This window comes from Manduca sexta, chromosome 25, assembly GCF_014839805.1.
Source record: "Manduca sexta isolate Smith_Timp_Sample1 chromosome 25, JHU_Msex_v1.0, whole genome shotgun sequence".
In the NCBI taxonomy this organism is placed as follows: domain Eukaryota; kingdom Metazoa; phylum Arthropoda; class Insecta; order Lepidoptera; family Sphingidae; genus Manduca; species Manduca sexta.
This window is the reverse complement of record NC_051139.1, coordinates 9,122,682-9,138,922: the sequence shown is the minus strand read 5'-3', so window position 1 is coordinate 9,138,922 and position 16,241 is coordinate 9,122,682. Positions and strand designations below refer to the sequence as shown.

At 36.4% G+C, this 16,241-nt stretch overlaps 1 protein-coding gene across 1 annotated transcript; it reads right to left on the bottom strand.

Annotated features, from left to right (window-relative positions):
• Window positions 1-10,142: 10,142 nt before the first annotated feature.
• Window positions 10,143-15,186, bottom strand: LOC115455494 (collagen alpha-2(I) chain). Its single transcript, XM_030184143.2, is given in 4 exon segments — window positions 10,143-10,290; window positions 10,652-11,177; window positions 11,179-14,108; window positions 14,972-15,186. Coding segments are annotated over 4 exon segments (3,570 nt in total). The 5' UTR covers window positions 15,072-15,186; the 3' UTR covers window positions 10,143-10,276.
• Window positions 15,187-16,241: the final 1,055 nt, after the last annotated feature.

The window sequence follows — 16,241 nt, the reverse complement described above, 5'->3', positions numbered from 1 at the left end:
AAGATAACAAGGTGGGTATTTGTCTTTGCCGCTTGTCACGGTATTGTCGTTGGCAGAAGCGTTTTGCGAAACGTTGCCTAACACAACAAGCTCCACACACTCACGGAATGGTAGATATCGAACGGAATAGATACGAAAGTTGACAAGTCGTGCCCACGTTTTCCCAAACAAGTCATAACTTGATAAGCATGTACTTTGGTGTTCCTTCCTTAACACAATATTTAGCAAATGACTAATGTGCTAAGGACAAATACTTGGTATATAAAATCTATCAGTGATAGGTCTTTTATATGCAAAAGTCTGTGATACAGATTTATATAAAAAAGCCACGACGCAGGCACAGTATAGTTTTTGACTCAAAGAAATAGTCAAGATTTTTAGTTTCTCTCATTTCAAAATCGATTTTGATGTTATTTGATGAATGCCTCACAATGCAGGGGATATAACATTTTTGAAGCGCATACATTTATCCTTTAAATTTTAGATTGCAAATGATGAATAAATACCTACCTCTACTTATTTTATTTAAATATGTGTACTTATTATAGGTATCTCGTTCCAAGAATACCCGTTCTAAGGTCAATTGTTACTGTAACAGCCCTTAACGTCTACTGAGAGTTGAAGATAATATTAAACACGTAAATAAATATGGGTCACAAAAACTAGTATATGCTTAGTGTGAAAATCAAATGGATCTGTGGCTTCGTGATTTTACCGCACTACGGATGCTCTACAAATTAATCAGGAATACGTTTATATCATATTTACCTAATATTATTCTTGGGATACACGTATTCACGAATAACAATGCATTTATTTGAGTTATTTTTTATTCGCACGGTGGAGCAATTTCCACCATATTCACAAATCACGGAGTTTAGAGCAGTACATGGTCAGCCAAATACATAATGATATCTCACGTGGGAGTGGAATAGCAGCAAAATATGAATAGAATCTGTTCAGATGAAAATTCGGTCACCCTAAATACAGGCTTAAAGCTTTCCCAATACATAGGTTTAGTCGAAGCATTAATGAAACTGATTATAATTATTGATTTCAAGTCATTTCTAAACACTTCTTAAGTTATAGTGAGTGTAAAAAATTTTTAAAATCTGAAGTTCAAAGTAATATTGATGAGCATTAGGTGAAAGGGTCAACAGCTATGGGTTAACCGGGTCGCGATTCGTCAACGTGTGCGGCGAGACTCGGCGACGCAGATTAAGCTTCTGTGTTAAGATTTTATTATGTTTTCATTATTTATACAGGAAAGGTCAGTGCGTAAATGTTACGGTTACATTATTCATAGATTATTTGAATTTAGTGATTAATGATACATACAGTGTGCATTGTGTAAGTGAGTATGAATTTTCTATATAGGTAAGTTCCTCATGCTTTTCTGTTCATATCTATCTATAGAGGGAGATTAGTTGTCACGATTTTGCTCTCTACTGTAAAATAGATCATGAGAAATTAATACTTAAAAATTCTTTATTGTATCGACGTTGGTCTTGACGTATTATAAAATACAAATAAATTCGGCGTACGTAACATAATCTCAATTACACTCCTGCCTCCTTCGTTGGTGTCCATTATCAATTTTCTAAACGAGTCCAAATATTTGTTATGCATGAAAGAGCACAGGACACAAAAACACGTCTCGAAACTGATAGCTACCTGCAGAATACGAATGTGAGCATTAAAAGGCTTTTTCCTAATCAATGCACATGTCTAGACAGCGGGACCTTGTTTATAAGAAATGTTGTTTGAATAAGCCTCTGTAACCCTTCTTTAGTTTATATTTAATATTAAATGTAAAATGTTAATAAACATACATGTGTGAATCACGTTAGATTTGGCTTTTATTTTGAGGTAACAACTAAGTCAAAAGGTGCGTAAGTAGAAAATACGTGAAGACTATTATTAAATTATAAAAGGATATTATATTATAAAAGGATATTTAATTTATTACATAACAATGATTTTAATTGAATATCATAAACAATGTAGAACTTAATCATTTGAAGTTGGGAATTGATCTAATGATAATTAGATTAGATTTTACATAAATTACGAAAGGGAAGGTGGTAAGAATTAGGTTATATGGACCCTTCGCTGATAGATAACTTCTCAAGTATGCAGGTTTCCTTACGGTGTTTTTCTTCACTGTTAAAGCAAGTCATAATTTACAAAGAATACACATATAACTTTAGAAATGTTAGAGGTGCGTGCCCGTGGGTTTTGAACCTGAGGTTGTTTGTGTCATAGTCCGTTCCACTCACAACTAGGCTATCGTGTGGTCCCTTTAGCAATAATTATTAATTACGTTTAATTTTCTACTTCAATTTATCATAAATCAGTTCCAACCTTTGCGCGTGTGTCATATTTCAGTAGCTAGTTGCGTCTTGGGTTCATTTGTATGCCATTTTTTTTTATATAAGTAAATATCGAAGAAGTAACTTAACTTCTAGGCTTCCGAATACTTGTTCGGAAGCCTAAACGAAGAGAAATTCAGACAGGTGACTAATTCCCAATTCCCCTATAGGTGTATACAATAACCACACCCGCGATGAAATGTTAAGCGCTTTTTAATAAAAGTAAATATTTTTTATCAATAATGTTATAAAAACTACTTATAAGTAGGTATTTTTAAGATGATGTTTTGTTTTAAGGTAAATCAACATTATACGATTTCTTTGTTAAAACCTATGCATGGTCAACTGTGATGTATTCTTTATTTTATTATTGCACTGGCATAGTTTACAGGTACGGATGGTTATTTAACAAGTTACGCAATTCCTGACTATTCATAGATATCTTCTACCATAAAAACTATAAAAAAATATCTTAACTATAGTTATTTTTAATAATAAATATATTGAAGTTCACTTTTACCAACTCTTCCGGGAAAAAGGGCTATATTATAAATTTTCTGTCAATTGAGTTTAATATTAAGTGAACAAAGGAATGTCAGCTCCCGCAACTATACTGAGGGCTTGTCATGGCCACATTCTATTACCATATACTACGCGTAGATAGCTCTAGGTGGCCTTATAGATTTCCATAAATCAGCAGTGATGCTGTTAATCTAAACTCAGACTAGAACCGAGATAGGTTCTTAATAATATTATCATTTCCTTCTACCAGGCGTGGTTTTGATTAAAAACAGGGTGTCGCAAGTAGGTATGTACTGATCTAAATACGTTTCGAGTTCAGGCAGCAGCATTTGTTAGATATATGGCGATTGGATTTGGCTTGGTCGTCTCAATATCCTAATGATATAATTGGTCTCAGAAGCTCCCGCGAACCGAAGCTGCTCAGAGTCAGGGGCCGAATCTGACAACTATCAACATTTCCCTCCGTTGCGGAGGTCATTATAGACTACAAAAAGGACAAAGAACTTAGGGCACTACAATACCCTCCACTGAATTCTATTGCCTGTGATGGTGGCGGGAACCCCATGGTAGTATTCCCGGAACACGGTAATATATCTAGATAGATATTGCACGATGACTGCATAACAAGAAATCCGAACAAAAGAAAATTAGTTAGTAATTATCATTTAGATAGTGTATGTAAACTTTCCAGTTGGGACCATTTCGAGTGATTTCGGTTAGTGCGTGCTATAATGGCTCTTCTTTATATTCAAAATCATGGCTGTACAGTGTACACTCATTGTACTTCCTGATTGCTAAAATTGGCAACAAAATTGCATGACATTTAAAAAGAATTTAATTTTTTGGGTGATTCATAGGTCATATCAATAATTATTATTTTATTGTTCTATAACAACTCTATAGTGAAAAAGACACTTGTATTATAAACAAAGAATTCGGTTTTTCTAATAAATTTTATGGGCGTTACTATCTGATCAACCAAACAATCAATGATTGCGTATACCTACTGGTAATCATAGTTCTATGGGTACTTCATATTTCGGCGAGGCGACTTCAGACTTACCTAAGCGGGTATACAGATGACGAGCGGATAACCGCTACCGGGTATTTAATGCCCGAGAGGCTAGCGTGTAGTATTCCTTTAGTAGACCTTATCGAGGTCTTGTTCTTTGGACTGCCAGAGGCTCTGCCCATGAGCCCATTTCTATGAGAGTTGCGGTTGCACATGCGCACCCTGTGTGACCTTTGATATAAGGGAGAGAGAGTAGTATGGCGAGGATTTAGTCGGTGGGACGGTTTAGATTGGCGAGTCCAGCACAAATCCTTAAATGTATTTCAAAAAGTGTCATGAGCAGTTGTCACAATGATCACACGCCCGAATATTCCTCTACATATCATCTTGTACTCGTCAAAATACCAGAGGTCAATAAGTCGACGGAAACTTTGCAAGATATACAGCATCTGGAAGATTTTATTAAAATAGTTTTGGAGAGAAACTGGAATTTTTTATAAGATAAAGAGGTACCTATCTGGTAGGTATAGGTACATGAATGTAGTTTCGATGGTCAAGACTCAAGACTTATAATTAGATATTTGTTAAATGTTTTGAAACTGCCTAATGAGATACACTGCATATCCTCCAAAAACATTAGTACTTTAGTTTCTTGGTACAACACGAAATGTGTGTTATGTTAGTTTAGGAATTAGGCTTAAAAAAATAAAATTTCAATTATGTTGATGCAAATTATTCTGCGTTTCTCTGCGCCACTACTTGACTGGCAAGTTTGCGTAGCGCACAAGTACCTAGATAGAAAACAATAGACCGCCTGTTTCGTTCCCCTGTGTAAAAATATTTCTGTAATACGCAAATATTATTCTTGCATAGATAAAATCGTTGTTTAAATAAAGGTGTTTCGTTTCAAAACCGACGTCAAAGTTTGATTGACACTTGGTTGAGTTTTTTTAATACATATCAATAAATATTTAAAGGCTGCCAAGAGAATTGATGTTTGAAATTAAATGTCTTATCGCAAGGATTTCTTTATTTAAAAGTGATATATTTAATAATAATTTATTTATAAACATTTTGTCAATAATTTATTCATATAGGTACATTTTAACATTGTCAAAGCTTTAGCAACAACACTTTACCATAAGTACTTAATTCTAACTATAGATGTAAAGTAAAAAGTGTACTTAAGTTTCGAAGAAAATATTTATATGAATAAATAGTAATTTCAATTTTACCTTAAGGCCATTACTACACGAAAATAATTTGTCGGTACGATAACTTCATACTTTCCGTCAAAAATTTCATTTAGTAACGCAATATAAAAATTATACTATATAACTTCATGCAAAATATTAGTTTTGTATTTACTTTATGAAGCAATGAAACCTTTAATGTATGAAATGCTTTTTAATCTCCACATATTTGACGGTTTTTCACGGACTTCAATAAAGGTTGTGTAAATCATACTGAATAACCTGCTTATTCGCATTTCCTTAAACAAACACCGATAATCAGTGGGTTTTTCTGAAATAACTGTTAAATATGGGATATTTTTAATTTACGAGTATATTGTATCCGCAATGAATAGGTATAATATAGTCTTTGTCGCAGCAGTTCCAATGAGTTCGTTGTCGTTTTTATTTTACACCATCATCTAAATATTGTCATTGTCTTGATCGATCGCTGTCTTTTATGGTACGAGTTTAACCCAGAAACTGTGCAGAGGATATTACGAGTATAGTAACGAAGAGCTATCAGAGCGATAATACCGAGCGAGCGAGCGGATCAGCGTGTCGTGGACCTACGTGTAATTAATAACGCAATGTGAGAACAATTTATTTGATAGGTGTTAGTCCGCATTTTCATCAACGTTACCGGTAAATTTTTACGTATCAGTGTTAACAAGTTAATAGTTATGCGGACAGTTAATACGATATCACTTGGCGTTCTCATCAACGTAAATGGCTATTTTTTACCCATCGACTAACGAGTTCTTAATAAAGCAATGTTTTAAATTAACGATGATCAATGTATTATTTATATTATGTTTAAGGATGCGTTTATCGTTGTTGTTAATAATAAATACAATTTATTACGTTATTGTATCGACGGAGCTGGCTCTAAAACGAGAGATCGCGGCTTCGATTCTTGCATAAGAAAGTTTGTGACATACGATAATTTATTTCAGCCAAGTTTTGCGGGCTCAAAAGTCCTTCGTAGTTGATACCTTGTGACTTTTATCTTAGGAATATTTATGGGGCTCTTGAATACCACACATTAACATATTTTTCAATACACCAGCTACGTATATAAGTAATCTTCTTTTCAAATTGTGTTTTTATGTTCATATTCACATTATAATTTTTTTGGGGTCGATGCCTAGTTAATATAGCAGTTAATCTAAGTAACAAATAAATATACATTTAATTACAGTGTATGACTAACCCGGATCTTGTTTTCCAGTAACAAATATAATCAATTGAACTTTCATGCAGTCAAGGTAATTCCAAGTTCGGAATTGATGTTAATGACGTAATTATTCTTATTAGCAAACGTTTCTAAGAAGAAGGAAATAAAATGAGGTAAATTTTATAGCCAGTGTTCATTAACAGCTATTAGCTAAATGTAATAGTAAAAAAGTGGTGTCACAAAATGATAATTATAGCTGTCAAAATACCTAGCTACTTATTATATAATAATAATACCAGCCCTATATTACTCCCACTACTGTACTGCTGTAACTGTAAGAGAGTTTTAGAGCTTACTCTACCACACTGGCCAGGCGGTTTGGCAGACTTCACATATCTTTGAAATTTTTATAGAGATCTTCTCATATATGCAAGTTTCCTCACGGTGTTTTCATTCAACGTTAAAGCAATGTTGCAAATAATACACATATAACTTTAGAAATGCGGGTCCTTGGGTTTGGAACCTGCGGAGATTATTGTCTCAGCAGTTCGTTCCACTCCCAACTAGACTATCGCCGCTTATAGACCTACTTACTAGTAGCAAAATATAAACAAAGAGCATGAAATAACTAATACAAAAGTTATTTAAACCACATTCTTAAGATATTTGTTTGATAATTCAAAGGCTCTAGATGTCTAGATTACAGGGATAGTCAGATAGTGACTAAGAAATGAAATCATTCTCACATGTAAGTCATTTACTACGCTTGTTTTCCTCATGATTTATCTTTAAATAGCCGAAAATAACTACGTATAGAAGTTTTTACGCAACACGAGTAAAATATGTACTTAGGTAATTATGTAATTTGTCAATTTACCGTAAGGACGCTGTACAGTGTCCAACCGGATCTGCGCGAGGAACAATGATGGCATTGTTAATGCATAGTATGTTGTTTAATGTAGGTATGAATATAAAGTATTTTTCAATGTACATATAAGTATGAATATCATTAGGTTGAGGGTTTTTTTTATCAAGATCCTTTAGAGCGTAGGCGTCAATATAATCTTGGTATTTAATATATCAGTGATTAAAAAATTTGTTAAATAATGTTTGACAGTCCTATAAAACAAATATTAAATACATCGTTTTTGGAACAATATTAATAGGTTTTGTCCCTAAAAAGACCATAATGCTTTTTGAAAATAATAATAATGAATAACAACATTTAGGTCTTCATTAATGAGTCAAAGCTACAGATATATGTTGCCGATTACCTACCTAGGTGTAATTTTAACTGTTATTAAGACAAACCGTGAAGACGACCGGCAACCGCAACGCCCACCTACAAGGTGAACAGACGCCCTTATGCGCGTCGCTGGAACTTGCTGGACGTAGGTTGGTTTAGAAAACCTTAGCGGAGACCTATATTTAGACTTCTTGTGGCTGATGATTAAGATGACGAAGACAAGACAACACACTTACTTTACTATAGAAATAGATACTAGGTAAAGCAAGAAGATTCCTAATAACACCGAAATAGCAACTGTTATACACACACACTCACGCCTTTGTACCCAAAGGAGTAGGCAGAGGCTAAATGGTGCACTCACTTTCTGCCGTGTTTATTCTGTCCCACAATGTGAAAGGTGGCGAGCTTATTGCCATATCGAGCACAAATTACAGAGTCTGATGTTGAGTAGAATAATCCAATATCACTTTGCCAAAAAAAAGGAACAATGGATGCCTGTACCTATTTAGACAATAATATTGTCGTCAACTATTCATACAGGTATGGGTGATGGATTAAATTATAGAGTTATTACACAGGTATTATGAAAAGTAAAGTCATTGACTTTATATTTGGTCCTGGCTTCTTTTTTAATACCTATGTATAGATTATAGTCTAATCTGTGTTCCCGTGTGCCAATATCAAAATCCATTGAGTTGTGTGTCCGTTTGCTCTTAACAAACATTCAAAAATCTTGTCATATTTTCGCATTTTTAACATAAATAGGATTTATTTATTAGTATTACATAGGTTTAAAAATCTATATAATCTTTAAGTTAAATGTGATATGATTTGTGTATAAAAAATAATTTATGTAGGTACCTACCTATTTAAATCTATTAAGAAATTAAATTGCTAATAATAATAATGACAGTAATTGATGTTTGTTCCGTCTTCAGGACAAGTACTTGTGTTTATAAGGTCGACGTGTCATGCACACAGGCCACAGCACCCACGCCTTGTGAACAATAATGGTTCGTGACCGTTTTTTATTTTGTTTACAGGTATAATATTAATTTATAAATATTTATAGTGCGATTGTCCTTATTATGCAGATAAGGAATTAGGGTACGTTTTAAAGTGAGCAGACAAAAAAGAATATTCCAACAGACAAGTCATAAAAGATTCGCATCAATTACTTTAAGACTACAAAAATATATGTTTATTCCGAGAAAATCTCATGATCTTGCATCTAACCAAACACCGTGCAATGTACAATCACATTTGAAGTAGTTACCAAGCAAAGTGTTCTATTTTAGAAAAAAGTTTATATACTTACAATGCCAAAGAACTCAAAGATTGGCCATATGCCTTTCATCTTTGCCATTTATAGAAAGAATGAGAACTCTTTCATGTGAGAGTTTAATCTCATATACCAATAGAAGTTATTGTGGCACGTATCCAAGTTAATAAAACTGTCATACTCGAGTTCTGATCCCAATAATTCTAAAACAAACAATGTCTAGATGTTGGACTATGTGTGCGAAACACGCATTAGCCCATGGCATCAATACAATTTATATACTTACATCAGTATTCAAGGTTGCAAGTTAAAATCCCACATTTGTAACAATTTTTATGTTCTTTTAGCATTATGAATTCAGAAAATCATGTCGCTAAGTGAATCACGATTCAATTGTAGCAAATCTTTCGCAAGGTTCGATGAGTTACATAAGTTGGTGTTGGTGTATGTCATTTTAAATTCACATCCGTTTTTATTCCCAAAATAGTGCATTATAAATTATGCAACTTTATAAGATTCCATGAATCAGAACATTTTTTGTGATTAGGTATCTTACAAGGATCATTTGTATGCACAGCATATTTTGTGGTCTATATATCTTAACCCTGATGTCACTGGACAATGTGATTCTCAATGTTATCGTAGAACTACTTTTTATCAACTGCGAAGTCGAGTTGAAATGATTAAATTATTTTTTTGAACAAACCATATTAAATATTATTAGTTTTTTTTTTTTAAATGTATTATCAACACTGTACAATGTACATAGCGATTACTAATAGAATTCTATTTATAGCACCCTTGTTGAATACATACTAATGTCCTATATTTAAAGAATAGAGGTGGGCATGACTTTATATTGTAATGTATGGGACCCAGTATCCGTTCAACTCATCATTACTTTCAGGGCCCTTATTCTGTATGATTGTGTAAACGCGTAACGCGGCCGTGTCATGTTATCTTTGAGAAATGTGCGTGGAATGGTATTCTGTAAGCCAAATTTCTATAGTCCTAAACATGATGCGTTGTGTTACGTGCTTGTTACACACTGTCAAAATAACGTGCGGGATAGAGAATAAGGCCCCTGTACGACATCCATTTATGCAGCATTATGTCAAAAGTACACATCGTATTTATATTATACAAATTATGTCACTGAACGCACCTAGGTTTGAATTAGAATTACCTTTTGATTAACTGGTAAAGCCCGCATGACGCAAGCGTTAATCAAAAGAATTATCTACCTGGCTTACAGAAATTTAACAAGGCACGATGAAGTGAAATAAACTTCAAGAATATATTAACGAAGATTTTAATGTGTTTTACTTATAAAATATCGTATATTTATTTGAATAAATTTCTAATAAACGTAGATAAGTCTTTGCAATAAAATCCATACGCGACGGATGCTCAGTTTAAACGCCTTCTATTCATTTTCCATAACCTGAAACAAGAACATTGGGACATTAAATGAAGAACTGTTGAGCGTTGCAGTCTTTTATTGATTTTTTTGAAATATTGGTAATTAATCTATTAGTAATTATTTAAGTTATACATGTGTATGATGCGTAATGTTCTTTTTTCTATCAATACTTGATAAAATTGTAACTTTAGGGTGATAGGAAACTATAAATAATAAATCCTTCCTAGCCGAATTTCGGCCAAGGCGGCAATATTAAATCAAATAAATATTATAGTGCACAGGTATGGTCCTATGCCAGGCAAGCAAACTGCCTCAGTATACTCGTCAATATTATAAGTTATTTAATTTGCCTATAGTGTGTCGTTATAATATAAAATGTTACCTCCTTTCGTGGCATATCCAGCGGAGGCATGCGCTGAAGCGGAGCTGCTGGCGTAGCTCCCCGCACCACCAAAGGCACGTGCCCCACTCACAGCACTGGAGAGGCTCTTAGCAGACGCGCTATTACCATGTAATCCACTGTCCGGTCCATTTACTACTCCAGCTTTTGCACTACTTATTGCTGAACTTGAACCGAAGTCATGCCCGCTACCATGATAGCTTCCACCCCCACATCCCCCTCCACACCCGCTTCCCGATTTGTGATCATCACCATGAACACCTGCTTGACCACTGCTACCTCCGAAAGATCCTGAAGCAGCTTCTGCGGTTGCACTTGCCTGTGCAACTGCATTCGCTTGTGCTGCCGCGCCGGATTGACTATGCGTGTCATGTGCCGGTGTTTTAGCTTCTCCGTTTACTGTTCCGGATGATGCTATGCCAAAATTAGTTGAGCCAGACGAACCTTGATGTAATCCGAATTGTGCTCCTGACAGTAGTTTATGATCTAGTTTTCCACCATCATGAGGGTTTTAAAAGACCTGGTGGTCCACCAAAACCGCCAGCATAAGCAACCGCTTCCGCATTGGCTGCTGCTGCTGAGTTAATAGATTCACTATTACACGTTCCAGGAGAGCAAGAAACCGGTATTGAGCTGCTGGTAGTTCCTGGCTTGTTGTATCCATGGCTTAATGAATCTTTGAAATCATTTGATTTTAGTACTCCAGTGGCACCTCCAAAATTACCTGTGTATTTTGGCAAATCTTTATTTAGATTACTGTCCCCATTTGGTAACTGAGTGTGTCCAAGATGTCCGTGGGAGTCAATGTTACCGAAGGCAGTAACTGAACTGCCTGTAGGTTTGGTTGAATAGTATGCACTGGGCTGTACTGACCCAGTTGGAGTCACGAATCCTTGTGTAGGCACAGGAAGCGGATGATGAGTTGAATGTATCACAGGAATTGGTTGTAAGACGACTGGAGTTGTGAGATGAGCGGCAGGAATCCCAACATTAGAACCGATACCCGGTCTTAAGGTCCCTGATGGTATAATGTGACTACCATGAGATGTAGGGATTTGTTGTGTTGGATAAGTACCGCCAATGTTTGGTGATACAGTATGGAGAGATCCCCCATTCGAATTAGCTGAAGCGCCTGCGTTAGCGGAACTACTAATTTCATTCGGTTTTAATAAACCAGTGGGTGCACCAAACCCACCCGTGTATGTCGGTAGATCATGACCAGCGGGACTTCCGTTAGATATAGGTGTATTATGTGTTGTTGAAGGATGCTTAATGTCGAACTCATTAGGTTTTAAAACGCCGTGGGGTCCACCGAATCCACCAGTATATGGCGGAAGTTCTTCTGCAGAAGGACTAGCTCCAATAATTGGATTGGTTGGAATAGTAGGTTTTGTAAATGATGGCGCTACATGTGTATTAGAAGGAAGACTAAACTCATTAGGCTTTAATATTCCACTCGGTCCACCAAAACCGCCTGCAGGCGGTATATGTCCAGGAGTGACTGCCGTTGTCCCACTGACAACACCATAGTTTCCTGCATTGTTTGGTGTGTTTGGAGAATGCCCAGTTGTAGGCGTGTTAGGAAGTAAAATAGGGGTAGAATAACTTGGTATTGTAGGACTTGTTCCAGCAGGTAAAAATCCACTATGGGAAGGAAACTCTGAGTTAGCTCCTGCATTTACGTGCCCTGGAGTATATTCTGTACAGTCAGGAGTTTTACATCCAGGTTTAAAATATCCATGCGAGGGATTGTATGAGGGTAGAATAGGAGAAGCATAGCTGGGATTTTTAGGTACCAAACCAGAGCCTGATACATCAGCGGGATAATTTATTCCACTCGCACTACCCTGAGGTACCGAAGGGTAGTTAGGTGCACAGTGTGGTGACTTGCAATCAGATGCAGAACTTATAGAAGTTAGTTCAGCGCAATTGGGAGATGAACATCCTGTTGGTCCAGCTGGTCTAGGTGACAATGGACCAACACTTGGAGTAGGGTATTGGTTGATTCCACAGTTCCCGTTTTTACATGGAAGGTTTTGGTTCAGGCCATCTATACTAGTATGTAAAGGCACATTGTAGCTTGTTGGTTTTACAGCGCTTTGACCAAAATCAGATTTACATGATGGAGTATTACAGGGTTCTTCTACTTTGGGAGTAGTTAAATAAGTAGCTGGTTTCGAGTGATCAATTGATAAGCCAGAGTTACCAGTGGATGACGTAGCAGCCGTTGGAATTCCATGCAATTGACCATGAACATCTACATTTCCTGAATGATGTTGAGAATCGATTCCGTGAGACGACTGTGTGTTAGAATTGGATGATGCTTCATTATATCCACTAAAGGCGTTATGAGTGTAGTGGTCTTTTGAATTGGGTTTTAATGCAAAATCATGTTTTTTCGCAGGAATATCATAGGATCCCGATGTGGTCGTCGTTGGCAAATTCGTTTGTACATTCAGCCCACACTGTCCAGACGTGCACTGAGTCGGAGATGGATAGTCTAGTGATGATGATTGCGATGGGGTTATTTCACAATTTCCAGACGAACAATCTTTATCGTTTTTCAAAGAGTCGGACCCACAGTGCCCAGATGTGCATTTGTTGTTTCGATTACTATTCAAACAGTCAGAACCTTCACAACCAGTTAAGTGGTGGGAGCAATCACTTCCGATACAAGTTTTACCTCCTCCATTTGTAAAGCCATACGTACCAGATTCAGCGTTTGATGTCCCAGCAGCGTTAGATCCAAAGTTTCCTTGGCCAGTAGTCGCGCCACTAGATCCACTATGACTAGGTATTCCATCTACTTTATTGTGTGAGCATGCTCCAGATCCGCATCCTGAGGTACCGGCAAGATCGTTTCCTTCTGCAAGTCCGTTCGATCCAGCAACTCCGTGTGCACCTGCCAGTCCGTTTGAGCCAGCAAGTCCGTGTGTTCCTGCCAACCCGTTTGAACCAGCAAGTCCATTTGCTCCTGCCAACCCGTTTGAACCTGCAAGTCCATGTGCTTCTGCCAGTCCGTTTGAACCTGCAAGTCCATGTGCTCCTGCCAGTCCGTTTGAGCCTGTAAGTCCATGTGGTCCTGCCAGTCCGTTTGAACCGCCAAGGCCGTTTGTTCCAGCTTGTGCATTGGATACAGCAAAGGCGTTTGCTCCGGCCTGTCCATGTGATCCTGCAATACCCTTTGATCCAGCAGGGCCGTTTTCTCCTCCGAAAGCATTGGCTCCAGCAACGCTGTTGGCTCCGAAACCATGCAATCCAGATGAACCAGATCCGCTATAACTAAATGAACTGGAGCTTGAACTTGCACTCGAACTTGCTGATGAGAAACTCGACGATGAAGACTTGGAAAAACTGCCAGAGTAGCCAGGCCCACTTGGTATACTCAATGGCAAACCTCTTACGCCATCAAAAGCTCCAGCAGTGGCAATGGCTTCAGCTAAAAAAGGAACAATAACAAATTCATAATATTAACAATAACCATAGGAGGTAAATAAATACATAGATTAGTATTTACTAATAAAATCTAATTATAATATTACGACAATCAGTGTCAGTTATAGGGAATGCCACACATGTTTGGGATATTTTTCGTGCAAGACGCACTGAAGTCATTGCTGTTGATGTATAACAAAATGTCCATTTTAAATATATATTTTTTAGTACCAATTTGGGCGCTTAAGTTTCGTCAAAACAATGTAGAAGCGTTAAGTGTCAACAGAGTAATAGTTTCTCCATTCAAATATACCTATACAACATCAAGTCACGCTTCGATTCCCGAAGGTTGTAGAGAAACGTGCAGCTAGTCTACGCACGGCAAGCATAGCCAATCTCCATAAAATAATTAAGTAGTAAAATAGTCAAATAATACGATAAATGGCGGAACATCACGCGCCCTATTATCAGTTTTTTGGTTTAGGCTACAGCACGTCAATTATAATTGTCAGATATCACATAAATGTTTAATAGTTTTCTCACTTTAAACGAATGTAATAAAAAGTTTAATAATACGTAATTAAGGATAAAAAAAATATATGGGGTAGTTCCAGATGTTTCCTTGTATCATTTTCTAAGCAACATAACATACCGTAAACATTAATTGATTAACAAATGATTTTTTATTATACGTTTACAAAACTTTTTCCTCTTCATCGTACAGATAGAAAGCAAACTTGTCGCCTTTTGGGCCGTAATCAAACTCAGAATATGCTAGGTTGCAAACCACTTGGCTCTACTATGCCAAAGGTGCGATGCGATTACCATCAAAATAAAAAAATGAAAGGGAAAGCGGTATGAACGTACCTTTCGCTGAAGCTGAAGCTCCTCCTTTAGTGCCATATCCGTGAGGAGTTGCACTCACGACACTAAACAGTAAAAAGATATGTGCACATTTGAGCTCCATCGTTGTGAAGCTTCTTAACTACAATGTTAATATTCAGTTGACGGTCGCTTTTATAAAGCGATACACAAATAGGCAGTCGTATAGATCATAGCAAAAAACCTGTTGGCGTTTACTGTGAATCGGAGGTTGTATTCGCGTAGGTAGCCGGTATTGTAACTTGAGTTCATTAATACAACGCTATACGGCGCATTGTAATGGTAGCATGTGGATACTTCACAAATATTTATTAGTCACGCATGTCACTAGCCGTGCGTTAAAGTCAAAAGGATGCGGGAAAATACGTCGAAATAAACTGTTGGTTTGTTTCCAGTTTTCGTTACGAGTCTGACTGGAGTAATTACTTACGCATTGCAGTGTTATGTAGAGCTTTGTAATTTTACGAGCTGTTTTTATTTTAGGGAGCTTTTAGGTAAGGTCTTGTTTATGGGAATTCATGAACTTGTCGCAGTTATCATCAAGCGCTTATTACGAAAACGATTTATAATTTCATAGTGCAACAGCAGCGTAGGTCAAATAACATTTTTTTTTTGTTTTAAATATTTAAAAAAAAGTATTTCCAACTATAGAAGTATTTTTTTGTAGCAAAATACCGAATATCTTAGGTACCCCTCTTCCGAAATTTTATATCTACATACAGTTCCAGATCTTGAATATTTTGGAGGCGGGGCAAAATCTGGATAATGCCGCCCCCGACTACCTATATTTTTAACTTTGACATCATCATCATCATCAATCATTACGCGCCCCCCGGAAAATAATTTATGTGTGTAATGTTCTGGATTTCTCAGTAGTCAAAGTTTGCATTTGCCGCCCTCTGAATTCGCCGCCCGGGTCATGGTCTACATATAGTGAATTAGATCACTTGATGTTATCACCGTAGCCAATAATTGCCATCATACCAAAAGAATCATCGATCCTTTGCCGGTTTTTTAGATAGTAGAGTTAAAATACATAATATTTAGCACTACGTGATAAAGCTTCGAAAGCTGAAAACAGATGATGTATTGCTAGAATTCGACGTATATTGAGTGAAATAATGGAACATAATATCACTTCTTTATACAAAAGAACAACTGAAAGAAGTAACAATAATCTTTTTAGATTGTAAATAAATATATATCTATCTACGCACGGAGTTATATTAAGTTTTTGAAAGATGGCGTATCAAAT